The following is a 23,303-nucleotide window of genomic DNA, read 5'->3' on the forward strand; positions in this document are numbered from 1 at the left end:
ATTATAAGTTCTTTATCCCTTCATATATAAATTTATCATTATTATTTAAATTTGTATCTATATACTTCATTACTTTTTGATACAAAAATTTAATAATTTAAAAACTCAAATAATCCCTCAATCTAAGAGGATAATGGCAAAACCAGAGATTTGGTGACTTGCGCTACAAGTTACTCATGGCAACTTTCTGAAATAAAATTATTATTTAATATAGATTATGTTGTCACATGAAAGATTAGGTTCTTAACATATTATTATTTTATTTTTTTACATTTATGAAATTAGCAATATTTTTTTAGTGGGTCAAATAAGTATTTATTAATCTTTAAAAGTTGAAGAGCTCATTTATTTATCAATAAAAAAATATTTTACCCCATGTGCTAAAGAATATAATGATAGAAAATACTTTATTTTATACTTTCAAAGATTAAAAATTATTTTAAGAGTATTAATATTCATCGTTAATGGTTTGTGAATATATTCAAAGCACGATTTCTCTTTTTAATTTATTGGTTTTTGTTCTATTGTGGTCACCATAATTGATTTAATCGATCTCCAGTCACTTTAGCCAAACATGAAGTATTAAATTGTGATTATTTATAAAAGCCTAGTTAATTAAATGTAGAAAAAGGCCTTAAATCATTTTGATAGGATTAAATTCAAACTGAGCTAGTTTAAACATGAATTCAAACTTGATTTGAATGATTTTAAAATGGGCTCAATTTAAGTTTAAGTTTGAATTCGAGTTTAAAAGTTTAATATTTTTGAGTTCGAATTTTAGGGATATTCAGTTTATAAAACTCATAAATTTAAAAATTTTGATACAAATTAATTAAAATAATATTATTTTAATCAATACATATTAAAAAATGTTATTTTATTATTAAATCAAGTTTTGAGCTTGAAATCAAATCAAACTCTAATTTGACTCCTCTCAATAGAGATGAACTTAAATATCTTTGAAATGAATTTAAGTTTGGCTCTACTGATAATAAATTTGAACTCAGTTTAGTTTAAATTTAACCCTATATTATGGCCGTGAAGTGTGGCCTTAGTAAGTTCTTATACTTGTCAAGGAATTGTGAATTCTAAATTACCCTTAATCTGTTTTTTTTTTTTTTTTTCTCATAATTAGTGGAATTTTTCTTTATTTTTTACCGGATTGATAACTTTTACAAAGAAGCCATCTTAAAATAACCTAAATGTTGTAATCAGATTTTGCTGGGGTTTAAGGTACTTAGACCGAACCTCAAGGACTAAGAAAAATTAACGCCTATAAAAAGTGAAATTGGAAATCTAAAGCGGCTGTGAAAAATAATGAAATAAAACAAAAAGTAAACAAGAAAAATACAACAAAGAGATTTTGACTTGACATCCGTGTGTTAGACTCTCACAACAATCCTCTATTACATAATTGCTGCGGTCACAGCTGACAGCACACCACCGTTTACACTACGTAAGTTTGAAAAGGACTAAGGCCTTATCAGTAATTTCAGGAATGAAATAAAAAGAATTTCGGACAACTCAAAAAGGGCACCTTATAAAAGGCCAAAAGAATCAGCCCCACCCAAGGTTTAGTGAAATTTTCGGTCTCACCCATTAACTTTCAAAAGCCTAAATATTCATCATTAAAATTCGTTGTTAAAATTAAGGATAAGAAAATCATTTAACAAAAATATTTTAAAAAATTAAAAATTTATCACATTCTCTCTCTCTCTCTTCAGATTTAAAAATCTAATAATTTTCTTTAAGCAAAGTTTGAAAAAAGACTATTTCCCCCTAGGGTTTTTGTTTCTCTTCTTTGATGACAACTCCATTGGCTGACAATTGACCTTCCCACCCATCCTCTTCTCTACTCGATAGTCAGTGATTCCAAATGAACCAAAGAGCAATGATAACGACGACAATGATGAAGATTGGGGGATTCTCAAGATTAGTGTCTCCATCTAAACATGAATTTTCATCATGCTCCCGAGCAACGATGCTTCATCTAGGCATCTCCCGATGGGTGCTTTAGTTCTCTGGGCGTCTCCCAATGGATGAATCTTCTCTGGCTACTTTTGTTTGTCTGGAATTGTTGGCTATCAGTTAGAGAAGAGGATGCGTGGAAAGCTCTACTGTTGACCAACGAAGTTGTTGCTGGAGAAGGAGAACAAAAACCCTAGAGAAAATAGTTATTTTTCAAATTTTGAGTGAAGATAAATTATTAGATTTTTAAATAAAGCGGGAAAATATAATAAATTTTTTATTTTTTTAAATATTTTTACTAAATAACATTTTACTTTTAACTTTAATAGTAAATTTTAATAAAAAAATAAGTATTTAAAATTTAAAAAGTTAACGAAAAAAACTTTGAGATTTGACGGGTGGGAATAAGTCATTTGGCCTTTTTAACAACCTCATATCCTGCCTAATTAAAGCATGGTAGATGGAAGTAGACAAGTTAGTCAAGTGTATTGTTGCAAGTTTTCATTAAAAGTAAATAAGCTGATTTTATACCTGAATTTGTAATTTGACTTATTTCACAAAGAATTTCCCTATTTTAGAATGCTAGCTATCATTCACCGAGGCTCGGCTTTCTATAACCACACCATCGACCTTCTTTCTTGACCTTTCATTTTTGGCATTTTTGTGGGTATCAACCTCTATATATGGAATTATAGCTTTGTAAAGAAAAGTGTTTTTTCGGGAAATATTCGCTAATAGGCATAATATTATCATAGGTTCGTATAAATGTGTTTATTATCGGATAAAGAATTTTGATTAAGTATTACTATTATAAGATTAAGATATTAATTTAAAATCAACTTTTAAAAGTCGTTTTTGTGGGTATAGCTCTCATGACTAATGATATCCAATAACCAATAACTTAACACTAGAATGAAAACTTTCATAAGCTTTCTTTTATTCTTTTGATCGTTTTTCTCCTTTCATTGGTTATTTTAGTCTCAATACTATCATCCAATAGAAGAATCACTCAATCAATAATTACTAATTAATTGTGCCAATAACAAAGGCTATAGTCGTGGCTCATCAACTCCATCACTCTTGAAAAACTAGCTTAACCTTACGATAGGGTGCAAATTTGAGTTTAGAGGATCAAAAGATCTTAAAAATCACATTAAACTCACAACCTCCATAACGTCAGTTTCCTTTTATTATGAACCAATTTTCTTAGAATTCAATAACGAATAGATGAAAGTTTATTCATTCTTCTAGTAATTCAAAAAATACTATCTTATAATTATTTTTAATTATTGTATTAATTCAATCAAATTTATCACTATATAAACAGAGGACAATTTTATAATAAAAGAAGAATGAAATAAAATTTTCTTGTGATTTCTCTTTTTACATGTCAATAGTTACACTGTAAACATAAGTATATACAAGATATATATTTCAAGTGAATTACGTAAAAATCACTCATCTCATCTTTCTCGAATTCTAATAATATAGTTACACCTATATAAATAATTTATCATCACATAATAAATATTATTTTATTTTTAATTTAAAAATATTTAATTATATAATAATATATTATTTATATACTTAATTTATATATTTAAAATAAATACGGTTGATTTATTGCAATAGTTAATAGTCCTTGTGACTCCCTCCATGAGAATGTACCCAGCTCCCAAAATGAGGGCTATTTTGTCAGTTAAATAAAAACAAATGTCTTGCGGTGCCAAGTATTCATCATACTCATTTAAGGAGGAAATATATTAATTATTTTTAATAAAATACATTGAAATAATAATTAGAAAATTAGGTATTAGATAATTTATATTTAGTGATCAAATGTAATAATTTTGACAATTAAAGATGGTTAGGTAATGACGGCAGGAGAACTTTAAAACATTTTCGAAACGTTATAGGGTTGAACGAATTATCCTGAAACCAAAGGGGGCACACAGATTTCATCCTACATGAAATTCTTCAGCTTCAGATGGCCACCACGCGTTCAGTAGACCCCACCTAAATCTCTCTGACTTAACTTGCTTACCTAATCTGAAAAGTAAATAAATAAATAATAACTCTAAAGAATTTACAATCTCCACCCTTCACCTTCCTCCCCTCACAACTAAATAACGACTAATAATATTTTCAATTTATGTATATATAATGAGTTTCCGAGTCGTTGTTGTCCCAGATGTGAGCAAGTTTTGAAGAAGAAGAAGAAGACTCGGCCCAGAGATCTCTGTCTCTTTCTTCGTCTCCAATTACTCAGGCATGTCTCCGAGCAAGTTCGAGTCCGCCGTACGTCTCCTGTTTTCGACTGTATTTCGTTTAATTTTTTCTATTTATATTCCATTTTTGTTTGACTTTGATTGCCTTCTTTGCTTATATAGTTTGGAGGACTTTGGGTTTAGAAAGGAAGCTAATTTTAGTAGTTTTGGTTGATCAAGGAAATTATTCGAAATTATAAATTTATTAGTGGATTTTTTTGAAATATTGGTGTTTCCCATGTTTTTATATATATATATAAATTTTGGTCGAAGTTTTTATTTGATAAATTATCCATGCCTGTGAATGTTAAAGGCTCTGTTTTTTATTTTGTTTGGATATTTTTTGGGTGCATTTTCTAGTTTTAATATCTATTTTTGGTGCGGTTAATAGTTTATAGAGTACACTGATCTCATTAGTTTTGATTTATTAGTAAAATTACTTTAATTTAAGGAAACTTTAGTGGAATTGTTAAAATATTGGTGTTTCTCAATTCTCAATGTAAATATCAAACGTAAAGGAATTTTTATTTCTTGAAAATATTTCATTTGGAATTGAAGGGTTTATTTTAGTTTTTTATTTCTATTTTTGGTATGGTTTTTAGTTTGCAGAGTAAGCTAATTGTAGTAATGATTTGGTTAATCACTGAATTGAAGGTGGAGGTCTGTTTTAAGCTTTATATCTGGAGTTGTTAGAAGTATCGGTGGTTCTTATGTGAATATTTAAGAAAAGGAATTATAATTGGGCATATAAATGGGGTAAATATTGTTGATGTTTGCATTTAAGCGATTATGTGTGTCTGCACACTGCACAGGTCGCTGTGATCCAAAGTTCTGTCTGCTTGTGATGCTATGGGGAGGTGCCTATGATAGACCTTGATCTTCTGTTGTTTATGCAAGCATTTTGAGAAATTAAGTTGGTGGTAATTTGCCTTCAGTATTTGGAGACTGAGAAAGCATCTTTGGCTTCTTTTAATTACATGGGTTTTTAAATTTGTTTGAGGAAATATGGAGGAAAGCGATTATGTGATATCTAGATTTTGTAAAATAAAAGTATTTGCAATTAAATATGGAAGTTATGTTATGCTCTTCAAAACTATGCTTCCTTTAGTGTGTCTGTCTTTTCAGCTTCAAGGGTAGGTGAATTAAGAAAAGTCGTTACTCTTTGTTGACTTTACATTTCCTGTTGACCATATATATACGGTTTTGATAGAGTTGGAAAATTGTTAAACACCAACATTAAAGCTGACATTAAATTAACCGGCAATGGTGTCAAAGTCATCAATGCCACTATTTACTTGACAGAATTTAGTTGATAGACTTCTCGCATGGATCTAAACACAAAACTATCTTATTTTTTTTTATAATTTAGTTGGAAAATGATGGAATTTGAGAACGTAGCTTATTTTCTTACCTTGCATAGTATCTTTGATTATTTTGTCTTGTGTAGATGCTTGTTTTTTGTGTCAAGTATTTGTATGTGTCTTGTCTGATAGGCTTCCTATGGAAATGGGGATGCAAGTGTTTCGTGCTCTCACACAGAGAACGGTTTTGTCGATTCACTTCCTCTCATCCAAACAGAGAAGGCAGTGGAGGAACTTCTTCAACAGACTCCTGTTCAGGGAACAGATGAACATCTTATTGAGTTTTCTGAGGCCCTGAGAAGTACTTTCCTTATTTTTAAGTAGATTCTGTCTTAATTAAAGCATCTGCCTTCCTGTAATCTCAATTTGAAATTTGATACTTATTTCATTTTCGACACAATTTTAGCTGTTGCAAAGGCATTAAGGCGGGCTGCAGAAGGAAAGGCTGCTGCTCAAGCTGAGGCTGCTGAATGGAAACGTAGATATGAACTGGAGAGAACACGAAATCTGCAGATGGAACGCAAAGGTTCTTAATGATTGAGTATTATAGATAAATTATACATTCTATGACTTTTGAATTTCTGTGCAAAATTTTGAAACTTGTTTTATCAAATCTCATTTCAATTATGTGATGTTAGCTAAACCAATCTGCTTTTGCATTCAAATCCTATGATAGGTTATTTTTCAGTGAAACTGTAGTTGCATTCCCCTTACAGCTTCTTTTCAGCCTTTTTCCACCTTTGTTCTGGTTTTATACTTACTAGAATGCTACTCTCTAGTATTGATACAATGGTTAATATTTCCTGATCATGGTTGATCCCTTGTAGTTAATTGGTTTAGATTTTATTTATGCAACCATGAGCTTCTTATTTAGGTATCAATCATTTGTGTTTCTTGACCTCTTCCATTTCATGACCCTTATTTTATGGAGAGTTCATCTCTATTATGTACCACCATGGTCATATGGCTATTTTATATAATATGTAACTCTCAAATGGGTGATAGAATATGGTCAACTTCACACTAATTGTGGAATTTTGTTCTAACCTGATTAGATAGACAAATAGGGTAACATGAATATCTGCTTCTCTTGAGTACATATCCCTGGCTATACCAGAAAGGATAAAAAAATCATGTACGTCTGAAAATTTCCAGATTCATGATGCAGATTTGGGTTACAAGAGGTACCTTTGTGATTTGGCTGCTCTGTATCTAAAATTTACAATATATTACTTCTGAAGTTTATACAAGGGACCTTTAAAGACTGGTCTGTTTTTCACTGGTATATGAAAAAAATAATATCTCTGGCTCATAAAAATTCTTGTTTACATAGTTTTGAATATTAGGTCGGCACATTTTTTCATTGAATAGTTAATGGCACTACTTTCGCCATCTCTGCAGTCAAAAGGAATTTTAATTGCTTTCTTCTTGATTAAGAATGCTGTTTCACTAAGTAGTGAAAGAGTAGGATCTTGTATGTCTTTGGTGAGAGTGCTAATCAGGTTTAGACTCATTATCATCAGATTATGGCTATTCTACTGTCAGGCAATCTTATCTGTGAAATACTTCAAAGTTGGTGGACTCGGACATCCCTGTATGATGCAATGGGACTGATAAATTTTTTACTTCCATGTCTTGTCTGCTGGGAAGTTTGGAAAGAACAGAATAGACAACTATCTGAAGGTAGTTGCTTCAATCCTACTTAGAATTGTTAGGTGAATGGATGCTTCTATTGAAGAAGTTTCTCAAACTCTTTTGATTGCTACATGCTTTCTAGTAGTTGGAATCAATTACCCCAGAAAACCTTATGCCATCGCAAAACTGCCCTGTGCATATCATCTATCGCTGATAAATCTCTTAACAAATGATGTAGATGTGAGCATCTAGTTTGTGCAAGGTTTAAACAATGAATTAGAGGTTGACTTCATGTTTTATGGGTGTGCTCTTTCCGGTAGCTATCAAAGGGCTTTGAAGGCTTAAGGCATTCTCTGTATACTGAAATGGACAGAGAATAGGCAAAGTAACATACTCCTCTAAGTGAATACTGACACTTAAAAGAGAGGGGCAAGTAGTTGGCCATTAATAAGTTATTACCATATGAAGTTTCGCAAGAGTGTACTAGTCCCTGACTAAAATTGGCTCTTCTTTGCTGTGTTTTAAATTCATCATTGTGCCAGCTCTCACTCATTTTGAGACCCTTTCATCCCTATTTAAGTTGACTAGCCCTCTTATCATATTTATCATTGATTTTTCATTCTAATTTTCAATGTAAATTTTTAAATTCTATATTTCACACAAAATCACACATAATTAGGTATCTGTATATATGTTGATGCACGTTTATGAGACAGTTGTAACGGACTGTAAAGTTTGTAGCTGGCTTCAGAAATTTTCTGAAGCGCCAATACTGTAGCTCAGTTGACAACTAATTTGTAAGAGTAGTAACAACAAAAATTATTTTTTCACATGCACATTTTACTTTCATAATCATACACACACAGAGACATTGATGAGTCAGCTTTAATGGGCTGAAGGGATTCTTGTAGCTGACTTAAAAAGCTTCATTAAGTACTAATATTTTGGTTCAGTGAAGAAATGACTATCAAAGGAGGGGACTGTCAGTCAAGGATTTGATTGCTTATATAATGGAAACCCTAACAACTCAGTTGATATTATGTTGTTATTAGATTCTTATATCTTGGTCACTTTTTTTTCCTTTTGCATTGAATTTAATTCCTAAAGGGTTATCTTCAAATTGAAGTTTGCTGTTATGGTCAAGTTTTTGAGTGGTCCACTGCAGCTGAACCTCTCGAGGTTTTTGAACTTCTGGTTTTCATAGATGCAAGTTGCCATAATCACACATTTCTGTATGCAAATACATGCTATTTTGTGTGTCTGATTTTGGTCCATTGCCCTTCTTCTACAGTGGATCAACTCCTCTTATGACTCAAGTTGTCTATATATAGAATTCATTTGCATATAATCTCTCCATCATTTCCTTCAATCCAACTTCATTTTTTTATTATAAATTTCTGGATGAACAAATACTTTGGTTTATATTGCAGAACAGTTTCTTGGAAAGGGTAATGGCTATTGTCATGCAGAAAGGCTTGAAAACTCAACCAGCAATATTGTGCCTCACAATCAATCTGAGGAGCATTCCAGAGTAGGTTCTTTGGAGCATGGGATCTGCTCCCATGAGGTTCTTCAGGATGCAGAGTCTGACTTTGATTCTGATGCAGTTCATAATAAGATGATGAGAAAGGTACACTTTTATTAACTTTATCTTTTGTCTCCCACAACAAACTCCACCCCCCCCCCCCCCCCCCCTTCCCTTCCAAATACTAGGAGGTAGTGGCTCAGTCTGGTGAGCTGCTTTTTTATAAATGCTTGTGTTTGATCTATGTTCAATTGCTATATGCTTGGTCATTGAGCAAATAGTCTAATTCATATTTGTGAACTTTTTTATAAGTTCCAGATGATATATATCTAATTAATGTTGTGAACAATAATTACTGAAAGCTTTTAACCATTTTAAAGAATAAATTGTGGGAAAGCCTTTTCTTCTTGTTATAGACTTTTTTAACATACTGAATAGGAGAGATGTAGCTTCATATTTACATTAAGTTATAGCAATTGACATAATAGCATTCATGTCAGGAAAGCATTATTTATACAAGCTCCTATGTAACCCTTATTGTATTTTTGTTTCCTGAGTTAGGCATCATTTAAACTATCATGGAGATGTAATGGTGAAAATAGTGATCAGCACAAACATGACATTGTCTATTTTGAAAGAGGAAATATAACAACAGCAGAGCGCAGCAGTAGACAGGTACTGCTTCTGTAAAGATGAAAATAACACAGCACAAACCTTTTGTTATCTATTCTGATGCTTTATTTGTAATTTCTTTCCTTCTCATTCATCTTATCTAGCTGTCTAAATCAATTTTGTCATGGCTTCCGTACATTGTCTAATTCATAAACTCTTCTTTGTTTCAGATTTCTCTGAAGTGGGAATCGCAACCACAGACTGTGCTTATTTTCACCAAACCAAATTCAATTTCTGTTCGAATTTTATGTGCACAAATGGTCAGGTGTGGATCTGATAAGGATTCTTTCTCAAATATGCTTATTTAAACTGTGTTTTTGCAAATTAAAGTATTCAAAGCAACCACAGACTGTGCTTATTTTAACCAAGCCAAATTCAATTTCTGTTCGAATTTTATGTGCGCAAATGGGCAGGTGTGGATCTGATAATGCTACTTTCTCAAATATGCTTATTTAAACTGTGTTTTTGTAAATTGAAGTATCCAAGAAGAGAACTTTTAGTAATCCATGTGAAGAAGAGAACTTTATTAAACTGTCATTATAGTTGCTTTATGCTTTTTAACGTTAAAGGGAAGAATTGAGTTTAGTGGCTAGTGTTGAGTAACAAGAACTGCTTGATGTGGAGTGGTATTTGTGTTTTCTGATGGCTGTATCAGTTTATATGCTTGCCTCATTCAAATTTTCTGTTGACAGATGGTTAAGAGAGCAGAGAAAGTTGAACGTTTATGTGGAGCCTCAAGTGAAAGCTGAACTTCTAGCTGAATCATCTGACTTCAACTATGTACAAACTTGGAAAGATGGTAGGCAGATTACCGGAAATTTAACAAGATATATTTTCAGTACAACTTATAACCTTAATTCCAACTATTTTTCATGTCTCAAACAGTACATAATATACAAGACAATTTATTATAAGGCATTTCAATTGTTTGCTTTGCTTCATAAATTTAAAGTGACTAGCGTATCCACTTCCTTACCCAGCTCCTAGTTAAACTAAGGAAGTTGTTCCGTGTAAATTGGTTAAATATTTGTCTGTGTCATGCTCTGTCTCCTGCCGCTTCTTAAATTTAAAGTGAGTTATGAATCTACTCCAGTGATGCTATAATTCCGTGTCAAGTTCTTAGTTGAACTGAGGAGATTTTTCCTACCTAAATTGGTGAAAATACTGTTTGTGTCATGTTCAGTCGCCTGGTCAAAGTTCAGCATAATCTGATCACCCTTCTTGGATAAAACTCAATGTAGAAGTTATAGCAAGCACTGTATAGTTCTGATGTGATAGGGTTTTGTAATTTTAAATGTGTCTCATGCATCCATTCATATTCGTTTTTTTCCCCTCTTGGCTGACATGATACCATATTTCTCATGATTGAAATTCTTTCTGATCATAGGCTGTAATTTAATTAGTCAGACTCCTGTACCATGCGAACTTCTTATACCCTTGCCTTCATTATATTAATGAAGTGCCACTGACGAGTTGATTATGTTGATTTTCAGACAAAGAAATTTTGCACCTGCACACAAAAGTTGACATTGTGGTAACTCTTGGTGGAGATGGAACTGTCCTTTGGGTATGCCCGCTTAATTTTACCATAACTGTATTTGAAATGGCATGAGATAATGAGAATTATATATCAAATTTGGTTGGTTTTATGTGTTGATCAGATTTACTCTTATCACAAGAACTCTTGTCTAGCTTTGGTCTGTTTCTGCTATATTTTCCTAAGTGATATTCATTAATGTCTGTTTATGCCCTTTTGGTGACTGATTTATAGAAGCGATAAGGAGCATTAATCACCTATTCCTTGACAATTCTGTTACTTTTAAAATTTTGAACTCATTATTACTTATTTTTTTTGAAATAAAACATAATCTGTTTCTTTGAGAAGAAAAAAGGGAAAAATGTTTGCCATTTTATTTTAAAGGTTGATTCTTTTGCATTGATACTTAAGGAGGAATTGTCTTCTACTTATTTTGCAGGCAGCATCACTATTCAAAGGACCAGTTCCCCCTATTGTACCATTTTCTTTAGGGTCTCTGGGCTTCATGACCTCTTTTCGTATCCTCCATGTTTCTTATAGGAACTTATTTTTTTCAATCAAATAAACTTGATGATTGAATTTACTTACTGTAGTTTCTGGCTTTTAAAAAGTAATATTTAGTAGGTTCTTTAACAATTTTTAGACAGTGAACACTACAGAGATTGCCTTGATTCGGTTCTAAAGGGTCCAATCAGCATAACATTACGGAACCGGTTGCAGTGTCATATTATCAGAGATGCTGCTAAACACGAGTATGAAGTCGATGAGCCTATACTTGTCTTGAATGAGGTTACTATTGACCGTGGCATATCCTCATTCCTCACAAATTTGGAGTGTTACTGTGACAACTCTTTTGTCACATGTGTTCAAGGAGACGGACTGATTTTATCAACAACATCTGGTAGCACTGCATATTCCTTGGCAGCTGGAGGATCAATGGTTCATCCACAGGTATGTTTCTGCTTATGGCAACAATCAAAAAACTCTGGCATCTTATTGTTTTTATCTGTCTTTAATTGCAATATGACATCCTGATTATAAGACTAACATCGAAAATTCTGATGCATTTTTGTGAATTGAGGTTCCGGGCATCCTTTTTACACCGATTTGTCCCCATTCTTTATCCTTCCGGCCTCTTATACTACCAGAGCACGTAACATTGAGAGTGCAAGTCCCTTTCAACAGCAGAAGCCCAGCTTGGGTATCATTTGACGGCAAGGACAGGAAACAGTTAGCAGCCGGAGATGCGCTTGTTTGCAGTATGGCAACTTGGCCTGTTCCGACAGCCTGTCAAGTTGATTCCACAGATGACTTTCTTCGCAGCATCCATGACGGTCTCCACTGGAATCTGAGAAAGACTCAGTTATTTGATGGCCCTCGAGACTTATAACTTGTATTTCATAGGTTAGTTTTCCAAATTAGATAAAGCAAGTCTATCAGAATCCGACTCCTTACATATTTTGAGAGTTGTTATCGACACCTGGGTGAAGCTTTTGAACTGTCGGTAATAAGTATGCACTACTAATTTCTCCCCAGGTGCGGAGTAGCTCTTCAGCTGATGATGATCATGAAAATTCATAGGCGATTATCGTTTAAGGAATGCAACCAAGACATCTCTATTTAGCTTGTTATTTTATTATAAGAGTAGTGTTATATGTATAATTTTTATGCACGAACAATAGCATGTTATTATGTGATTGGATAGTTAAAAAATAAAAATAAAACAACCTCCAATCACATTATGACACACTGTTATTTGTGTATAAAAGTTATGCATATAGTTTTGTTGTATTAGTGAAACCTAAAATAATTATCAGAGGTTTATAATATGATGCCAGTCGTTATAACATGTTCATAAAAGTTGCTTCAAACAAGCATCCACAATAAACTGAAATTTTGTTCAAGGTCAGTGGGAGCATTCGCCCCCACTCATTCCTCAGTGGCTCCATCCCTCTGTTTTAAGTGCCGAATTTCATAACCATGGCGATCATACATAATTTTAAAATGATTAAATTTCTTATATTATGTTTAAAGAAATGTTTCAATTTTAGATCTTTAAAATGCTGAAATAGCATTAACTATGTATGATATTTCAATATGTATGTGTCCTTGTTACTTAAGCAGGAGTGCATATATGTGAATGTATCGACATTTAATCACTACATGCAGCATTAACTGGGGTATACATAAATGTGGATTCAAGCCACAATTTCACCTTTCATGCAAGGCCTTAACTTGACATTTGCAGAGTCATTGCCACTCACATATTCGACATCGCAGCATTCAATTCTCCCTGCCTGAAAAGTAAAAATCCAAAAGCAATATACTTCAATTATTCGTATGAATATTGCCCCAGTAACATGAATACATGCTTGCTTATCAAACTGAACTAGTTCATGGGACACTGTTATGTATACTTTTGTAAACGTTGTAAGATTTTTTCGTTCAAAGTTCCCCAACACTCAATTACCTAAAGAACAATATTACGGATCTCTATCTTGAGTATATAAATGGATACATATTTGAAATGATGATAATTTTGAATTAAAAATAAAATAATCTCAATCACATAATAACAAATATATATCCATCAGTATTTTCAAAGTAGGTATGTATAGTTTTATTATTATCTAAAATATAAACTTTGATAGTAGAAGACACACCTCTTTTCGTATAGTTGCGGGCGTAAACACTTGAATTCTGGAGATGTGATCGGCAGAGTGGTTGCCATTCACTGAACAAGGCGGCAGATTACGTGACGAGCTTCGAATATAATTAGTAACAACTTCTCCATCCTGATACGAACCTTAGGAGAACCACACCTCAAAAGCTAGCTATTGAGATGGGAGAGTCCAAGGCCATATAAACCCCAGATTAGTTGCCCATACTTTCCAATGTGGGAACCAAGTCCCATACCTTGCATTTAGGATCATAACATACCACCACGCTCCACAGTCCCGGCGCCCACGCGGGCTGGCTATGCGCTAGCTCCCTGCTAGCCCCGGGCGAACACTGCAATGCCGGCTTCACCACCCGCGCCGCACGATTGCAACTGAGAGACATGGTGATGGCTCTGATACCAAATGATACGAACCTTAGGAGAATCACACCTTAAAAGCTAGCTATTGAGATGGGAGAGCCCAAGGCCATATAAACCCCACATTAGTTGCCCATACTTTCCAATGTGGGATCCAAGTCCTATACCTTGCATTTAGGATCGTAACACATCCGCACTCCCAACACTCTCTAGGAAAAATTGATGGGGAGCTTCACAGGGATCACTGTACGGAGGCCATCTAGTGTTGAACATGTACAACGGAGGCCGGACATTTTTCCATGGCCGAAATGTCTCCAGAGGTCTTTTCAGAAAGCTTCTGGGGAATAAGCTTTCGTATATATGAGCAGAGTAGCCCCAGGAGACGGAGAACGACCAGTTGGTTTCCCTGTGGTAGCATATCGTTTGTTGTAGGAGACGAGATTGATCGACATTTGCAGCTTTCATGAGATGGTTGATGGACTCGTGGCGGTCCTTGGCGGGGAAGATTGGATCCACTACGTCGAAATGATGGAGAGAGAGGAGAGGAAACCTGGGATGAGACGATAAGAGCCCTGAAATGTCGCCTCGCAAATCGATCTGCAAGTCACAATTTATATATCTCAATGGGTTGATTCTCTAGCTATCAAGAAGCACACATTGTGCATGCGGATAAAAAATGATTTGGTTTCATTTCGGTTTGGAACAAAATTAAGGGTAATTTGAGTTTTACTTAAATAAAAAATGATTCGATTTAGTTCAATTTAAATTGATCATTCGAATTTGTGACTCAGTTTGATTCAAATTCATAATTCGAATCGATAATCTGAGTTTATAACTTGTATTCATCGTTTTTGATAAAATGATGTTATTTTACTGAAATAATATATAAAATAATCAATTCAAGTCATGAATTAGAGTAGCACTGAGCTGCGAATTCGAACCATCAATTCAAACTATGAATTTAAGTTTATCTGAACCACAGATTCAAAAGAAATCAAGCCACCAATTAGAACAACCAATTCGAGCTATAAATTCGAACTGGACATCTCTTAACTCAAGTTCAATTTAGTTTAAAAAAAAAAAAGAAAACCAAATCTTTCAGTGCAAATTCAAATCAAATAAATTCGAATTGAGTTAAACAAATCAAGCGAACTTTTAAGACCAAGTCAACTTAATTCGAATCCATCCTTAACTAGAACTTAGCATAAATCCAAAATAACATATTTAACATCAATAATCAATTTCTACCTGGTGAATCCCCTTTTCGATAGTTAAATCAACTCCTAGATCAGCTGAACATGAAGCTGACAAAATGTCACTTGTTCGAAAGTATGGATATCTCTCAATGCATTCATCAATTCTTGTTGCCAGTGCTTCCACTAGACTATAACTCAAAGCATATCCACCTCCTCCAAATCCCATCTCAAAAGAGAAATCAAAATTAGAATTAATACTCTCCGAATTTGCTCCAATATAATAATACTTACTATGATCATATTTCCCAAGCACCTCCACCAAATTATCCACAAAAAAAACTGTGTCATCGTCCCCCATCACATACCATCTCACATCTTTATCATCTCTTATTATAAATGTCTCTAGAATAGAGCGATATATCCTAACGTCGTTAGGGCTTACTAGTTTAGGGTATACCCTCAACTTGGTTATGTCTTCGTTGACCTGAAAACGGGGAGAAGAAGAAGGCCATGGGAGAAAGTCTTGTGGAGGAGCAAAATCCAACCAAATGTTTCCTCTAGTTATATTTTCTCTCCACCATGATTCAATGTAAGGTCTTCTGAATTTCCATAATCTTGTTGAACCCACTAACACAAACATAATATGGGTGATGTTGGTGGGAGAATTTGTAACGTCGGACGATGGCAATTTGTGGATAAATTGGACATTGAAGGGTTGATTATATAAGATTAAGACATAGAACAAGAAGATGATTGAGGAAAACATAGTGAAAGATTTGTATAAAGTTTCAAGAGAAAGATAATGAAACTTTTGTTTAAGTGAAATGGAGTTGAAAGAAGACATGTTTGAAGGAGAGAATTAAAGATCAAAAGGGCATTAGATGGAATTCATAGCAATAGTGAAGTTTAATATGATTTTAAGATTGAATTTGAAAGGGTTTAATTGTAGATCCATAATTCTTGGCCAAGTTGGATAATCATGTGATGTTTCCTCCTATGTTAGTCAAATTGAATCTCTTTTTAAACCAATTTTATGTAAGTAATGAATTGATTATGATTAGTGCTAGTCCTAGAGAGCTTGCTAGTTGAGGTTTGAATGGAGTAATTTATTTATTAATTAATTCACCAATTAATTATTAATTAGACTTGGGATAAAAAGCAAGATTGCACCTTGTCTATTATATAGATCAAATTGCACTAGAAAAGATGATTATTAAAGGTGGGAATGCACCTGACAAGATCACACGTTTTAAAGCCCTCACTTTAGCCTTGTTCTTTGGAACATAAAGCACAAAGTGAAGTTATCGATAGCACCAGAACACAATGGAAGTGTTCGTGTCTTCATCAACCTTCAACTTAACCAATCTCCCTAAATTATCTTACTATCATCATTATAATAAGGCCAAGAAACTTGTTCTCACCCAAAGTTTGGTGTATTTCTAGACTCTTACTCATAAGGTTTCAAAAACTAAAATACCTACTTTTTTGTTAAAATTTTATATTAAGATTAAGGATAAAACAGTTATTTAAAAAAAATCTAAAAAACTAAAATTTTATCTTATTTCCTCTTTTAATTTAAAAAATTAATAATTTCTCTCGTTCAAAGTTTGAAAAGTTAACTTTTCCCTTCTAAGGTTTTTTTTCCTCCTTCTCCAACGACTATCTCTGTTTTGACCAGCAACCAACCCTTCACCAACTTCTTCTTCTGTCAACCAACTACTATCTCTGCTTCATTTTTTGTTAGACAAAGATAATGAATCATCTTTGTCCGATAAAGAGATGAAGATGATTCGTCATCTTTATCTCTTCAAATCGGATAAAGATGATTTGTCTTCGTTCAGCCATAAAGATCATCAATATTAAAATTTTATTAAAAAATTTACAAATAAAATTTACAATTTTGTAAATTTATTACTTTTTGAGCAAATTGTTATTATAAGAAATTTTATTAACTGATTGAATATATGAATAAAATAATAACTTTTCAAACTTAAAGAGTAGTTTATCAAAGTTCAGATGAGAAATACTGATTCCACGATAATTGTTCTAGGAGACTGCATTTACACTACCTGGGGGCAAGGGTTCCAGGCCGACGCCACCCTAGTGTCGGCATAGTTCATTTGTCACTGTTGGCTCTCAGTGAAATCTGACGGTGATTATAGTCTTGGAGCCCTGGATTTCAATATCTCATATGAATTTTTAAATGGATCTTTTCCAATATTATACAATAATTTCTTAGTTACATAACTGACATCAATCTAATATACGATTTTTCTGATTAAACCTTAACAAAATACCTAGTTTTATTTGTAAATTTTAATTAAAATAAGCTTATCCCCATAATGATCAACCTGTCATAATTATATAGTGGCCTTTTTTCTAGAGCAAAGATGATATAAAGATATATTAGTTGTAGCATGCATGCTTGTAATGGTGAGACGTAAGAATTTATATTTTAATGAATTTGGACAAAGTTTGCAACAAATACACGCAAAACTAAGGTATTCCTTGGAGATTAAAGCTTGTTTTGACTCGTGAATAGGAAGGAATCTCTCTCAATTTGAAATTTATGGTTGAAAATATCTCTAGCTTTTTTCCTTCCTATGTTAGGATCAACTTGGAGTTTCATTTTGTTCAAATTTATATTTTTTAGAGATTTAACCAGTTAGCATGCATTGATTTACGAGTCGGGTGATTTATACTTAAGAGTTTAGATTAAAAATGATTCTAATGTTGTGGATCAAAAGATGATTTATACTTAAATAAGAGTTTTGAGATTTAACTAGCTAGCATGCATTGATGTTTAGGTTAAGAATTTCATTATTCCCAGTTATTTAGGGCTGAAAATATATATACTTACATATGTAGCTCTTAGCATAATATTATGTGGATTATTACTTAGTGTATTTTGTCCTCATTATATACATATATATATAAACTTACACAAATAGATACACACTTATTTATGTTATCATATGATTAAGTGATTTTAAATTAAGGATAAATTAAAACTAAACCACGTGATAACGCATATAAATGTTTATCTATTTGTGTATTCAAAATAAATACGCATAATATATATATATATAATTTGAAAGAAAATAATCTGAGAATGAAATTTAATTACTATATTTTTGAATGTATATATAATATTATTAAATTTTGATCATATTTAGCTATGCTTAAATAAGAAAAAATTAATTGAATCCAAGAGATTTCTAATTTTAAGAAATTTATATCTTAATTCACATAGAACAATATTATATGTATTTATAACAAATATCAATTTAGATAATAATGATAATATATTATTATATAATTAATTATTATTTTATTTTTAATTTAAATTCATTCAAGAGATGATAATATATTACTAAACTTAAATTGTTGCATTGAAGAAAATGGATGAGAAATGTTGCATGTCATTTAATTTCTTATCGTTATTGTAATTGGTTTTTAAAATTAATTTTATTATGGATTTTACATGTATAAACGGTTTTTTTTTTAATCTAACAATGACATATAAAATATTAACGGTGGGAAATATGAAAGAATTAAAAAAAACTTTTTGAAAATTTAATTATAATTTAAAATTTATATTATAGATGATTTGTTAACCTTTATGTAAATAAATTTCAATTATAATCATTTTTGCTTATTTAAAATTTATTATGATTTGAAATTTATATAATGGCTTATTTGTTAGCTATCAAAATGGTCAAATCTTAATGTAAATAAATATTAAAATTATGAACATATCTAATAATTTGATTTTTATTGTAATTTAAAATTTATATTATATATGATTTGTTAGTCACCAAAGTGACTAAATCTTAATATAAATAAATTTTAAATTATAAATATTTGCAATGATTTGAAAGTTATTTTAATTTGAATTTTATATTATAGATGAGTTGTTAATAATCAAAGTGACCAAATCTGAATGTAAATAAATTTTAAATTATATATATTTGTAATGATTTGAAAGTTATTATAATTTGAATTTTATATTATAAATAATTTGTTAGTCACCGAAGTGATCAAATTTTAATAAAAATAAATTTCAAATTGTAACTATTTTAAATGAGTTGTAATTTATTATAATTTAAAATTTTTATTATGAATGATTTGTTAGTCATCAAAGTAATCAAATCTTAATGTAAATAAATTTTAAATCATAATTTATTCCATTATTTCAATTTACCCACAAACTTTTATATTTAAAGATAAAATTAAAATTGTCCAATAATGTTTGTTTAAGGGTAAATTGAAATTTGCACTATGAGACATTTCAGGATTAACCCAAAAATTAATTATTTGTCCTCATAATTAATAAATATGATTGTGATTATTAGTATGTTCTGTTAGTTTTACTTTATATATCCAAACATAGCAAATTGATTTAATTAGTGCATATATGATTATTAATTATTGTTTATATTTGTATACCATTGTATCACCCAAAGGTGAACTTTGATGTGTTTTATGTTATATTTTAAATCTAAATTTATGTGAAAGATTAATGTATGAGCATTTATTTGCAAGTATCTGTATCATGTCACTTTAATCATAAACTTCCTTTGTTCGTTTATTTAATTGATTGAATTTCTCTTATTGGACTGAACAAATCCAAATTTACTTAGGTATTTTGAATTTTGATTTGGCATTCTAAAAGAAAGTTGTTGCTATTATTGATGAAAAGTCAAAAGACTTATTCCCCCCAAAAGTATATTATTTTCTTAATTTTCCCCTTCTAACTTTAAAAATCTCAAATATCTACCCATGACTAGTTAAAATAATAGTTTTATGGGCAAAATTATTATGTTATTTGTAATATTAAAAATAAATTAAAATATAATCTACTTTTTCTCTCATAAACTTTAAAAACTGAAAGTTTTCCTCTAATCCAAGTTTTAAAAAATGGTAATTCCCCCTTAGTATTTAGTTTCCAGAACTTCAACGTCATCTCCAACGCCATTGTCGATGGCCTTTCCTTCCCAAAGCTTCCTCTCCCTCCGACGGTCTCTCTCCACTCAGTTGGATGTCCGATTAATGTCCGATGAAGTTTAAAAAACGAAGGGCTTCATCAAAAAGACGAAGCTCTTTATCTTCCTAGACAAAGATGAAGATCCCGTCTTCATCTTCAAAGCTTTGTTGGATGTCGATCGAGTGTTCAACTGAGTGGAGAGAGACCACCAGAGGGAGAGAAAACTTTAGGAGGGAGAGGCTGTCGACAATGGCGTTGGAGATTTGGAAACTAAACTCTAAAGGGGAATTGTCATTTTTTAAAACTTGGGTTAGAGAGAAACTTTTAGTTTTTAAAGTTTGAGGGGGGGAGGGGGGAAGAGATACAATTTTAAGGAGTTAAGATTCCATTAATTTTAACCGCCCATAGGTGGGTAAGAACTTGAGATTAGAGGATACTTTGGGTGGAAAATAGTCCTTTGGCCTTGATGAAAATAGTGATGATGAAAAAGTTGTACATATAGTTTGGGAAAGATTCGAACAAGCTAAGTTTAATGTTTATGCGAATGACAACTACAAATAACTTAAGTCAACTTTTCTAAAACTAATGATGTCAAGAAATTTAAAAACATTCTCAAATTACTAAAAAGTCACTTGCCGGTACATTAATAAGTACTTTGACAACCATGAAATATGATGGTTCATGTACCATGTGCATGAACATGTTCTTGAGACGAGGAACTTAACAATAAAATTAAAGATCTCTTGAAACTAGTATTTTAAGTTTAACAGTGCCATAACTTCTTTTGGTTTTCAAGAAACTATTGTTGATTAGTGCATATATGAAGGTTGGTGGGAGCAATTTTTTACTTTTTAATTTTGTATGTTGATGACAAACTGCTAATGAGTTTGGTTTATTATATGAAACCAAGAAATATCTCTCTAAGAATTTTGAAATGAAAGCTATGAGAGAGATAACTTATACGATTAGAATAGAAATACTCAGTAAAGATAATTCCAATTTAGAATGGAGATAAATTTAACTTTGTGTAATGTTTGAAAGATGAATTGGAATAAGAGCAAATAAAATTATTCCTTATGCATCAATTATTAGGAGTTTAATGTATGTTTAAACTTATTCTAGTCGAGTCATTAGTTTTGCTTGATAGGTATAAAAGTAATCCAAGTTTTGCTCATGCGAAAGTTGCAAAGAAAGTTCTAAAATATTTGCAAGGAACAAAAGATCATATGTTCACTTATAACAAATTCAATCATCTTAAAATGATTGGATATTCAGATACATATTATGTTAGATGTGTTGATAAAAGAATTATTGAATCTAGAGATGTTAGATTCATTGAAAATGGTAACATTAGTGGGAGTGAAAGAATGCATGATGTTAACATTTAAAAAGTTAAGATGGAAGATGTTACACCCAAAACTTCTACAATTGTTATTTCTCGCTATTCATGGATTATGGCTGCAATACTTTATTTTAGGACCTGGGATTATCGATAGTATTGTCAAGTCATTGAAAATTAATTTTTTCCGTAGTTTTCTTCTCTAAAAACAACAAATATTCTAAAAGTCTTAAATATATGGACATAAAATATTTTGTCATTAAAGAGGAACTTTAGAAACAAAGAGTGTCAAATTGAATACATTAGCACTAATTTTATGGTTATGAATCCTTTAGCATAAGGATTATCTCCCAAAACATTTAATAAATATGTGGAAAGAATGGGAATTATTGGATGTTATTAATGATATTGCATTATGTTTATATTAAGTTTATGTATTTGATATTCTGAGCTCATTTATGTGTTTCTGATGTTTCCTATTTTCTATTTGTATACATAATTGTTATAGAATAATGTTGATAGAAATAATCTTATAATAAAGATATTAAAGATGGACTATTATGATCATTTTTATTAAAGATCATGTTAAGTTGAGAGTTGGTGTTTTGATACATGGAAGAGACTGTATCAAGAAAAAATGACATATAACTGGCATGACTCGTGTTAATATTTCAACTTAATAATGATATAATGTTATAGTTAATATAAGAAAGATTTTGGTATAAAAAATTTTGTGCACATTATGTTTTTTTATTAAATTATAAAAGTAATATCATATAAGTCAAGTGGGAGAATGTAAGAATTTTTATTGTTCATATGACATTAAAATTTTATTTTATCGAGTATAATAGTATTTATTTGATAAAATAAATTAATATAAGAGTTTCGATATCGAAATTCTATTCGCTAATATAAATATGTAACTTCTTATAATAAAAAAAATATGACTTTTTATGATGAAAAAAGATAATTCTTTATGATGAAAAAACGTATCTTTTTGCTAATGAAAATATATAATTTTTGATAGGAAGTCACCATTAAGTCTATAAATAAGAGTTGGTTTTTTCTCTATCCCTTACACATTTTTTCACAACACTTATATTACAACACATTTATAGATTTTACTATACATCCAACCCATTAATAGTAACAACTTATATATAAAAAAATTGTAAGTTGTTTTTATACATCATTATATCAAAAGGTTAAGTGAGAAAAATCAATATCCTTTAAATTTTTGCATAAATTCTCTTTATAATTGATACGTTATAAAATACAATGGAATTAAGGTGTATTTTTATTTAATGTGAAAAACATGAAATTTAAGATTTATAGACATGATATTTGTTTCTTTACGAATGTAAGAATGACTTATATCATACACATAATTAATTTTTTTTATGCATATAATAATAACTTACATTATGAATGTAATAATTTAATATTTAATTATTTTTTCTTAATATAATTATTATTTATATTATGATAATTCAATATCATAAGTATAATTATGATTTATATAAATTATAGTTTGATGTTTAATTATTTTCGTTTTAACATAATTATTAATAACTTCAATAACAATATAATTATTCCACTATTCTAATATCTAAACTAAAACAAACAAAAAAATCATATTTATTAATTAGCTCTAATATGTTATAATTTTCAGAGCTTTTTTTCCCATTTTGAACCTTCAATAAAACAATTTTTTAAATAAATTAAAATTTAAATACTGGTCACCAACCATTTGACTAGAAAATCTCACCTGATTAGAGT

At 31.0% G+C, this 23,303-nt stretch overlaps 2 protein-coding genes across 5 annotated transcripts; one reads left to right on the top strand and one right to left on the bottom strand.

Moving 5' to 3' along the window:
• Nucleotides 1–4,050: 4,050 nt before the first annotated feature.
• Nucleotides 4,051–12,588, top strand: LOC123209080 (NAD(H) kinase 1-like). 4 transcript variants are annotated; one of them, XM_044626828.1, is made up of 13 exons: nucleotides 4,051–4,266; nucleotides 5,729–5,897; nucleotides 6,003–6,122; nucleotides 7,142–7,279; nucleotides 8,662–8,861; nucleotides 9,318–9,431; nucleotides 9,599–9,693; nucleotides 10,121–10,227; nucleotides 10,922–10,995; nucleotides 11,405–11,483; nucleotides 11,609–11,916; nucleotides 12,047–12,369; nucleotides 12,502–12,588. In XM_044626828.1, the coding sequence occupies exons 1-12, from the start codon at nucleotides 4,240–4,242 to the stop codon at nucleotides 12,353–12,355; spliced, it is 1,740 nt and encodes a 579-aa protein (XP_044482763.1). In that variant the 5' UTR covers nucleotides 4,051–4,239; the 3' UTR covers nucleotides 12,356–12,369; nucleotides 12,502–12,588. The 4 variants fall into 4 exon arrangements, with proteins under 4 accessions (XP_044482763.1, XP_044482762.1, XP_044482764.1 ...); XM_044626827.1 differs by having other exon boundaries at nucleotides 4,052–4,266; nucleotides 12,047–12,588; XM_044626829.1 differs by lacking the exon at nucleotides 7,142–7,279 and having other exon boundaries at nucleotides 4,053–4,266; nucleotides 12,047–12,588.
• A 575-nt stretch (nucleotides 12,589–13,163) lies between these two features.
• LOC123208580 lies at nucleotides 13,164–16,090 on the bottom strand. Its single transcript, XM_044626116.1, is given in 5 exon segments — nucleotides 13,164–13,262; nucleotides 13,629–13,760; nucleotides 14,192–14,599; nucleotides 15,251–15,881; nucleotides 16,017–16,090. Coding segments are annotated over 5 exon segments (1,344 nt in total).
• Nucleotides 16,091–23,303: the final 7,213 nt, after the last annotated feature.

The sequence above is a fragment of the Mangifera indica genome, chromosome 2 (genome assembly GCF_011075055.1).
Source record: "Mangifera indica cultivar Alphonso chromosome 2, CATAS_Mindica_2.1, whole genome shotgun sequence".
NCBI lineage: Eukaryota > Viridiplantae > Streptophyta > Magnoliopsida > Sapindales > Anacardiaceae > Mangifera > Mangifera indica.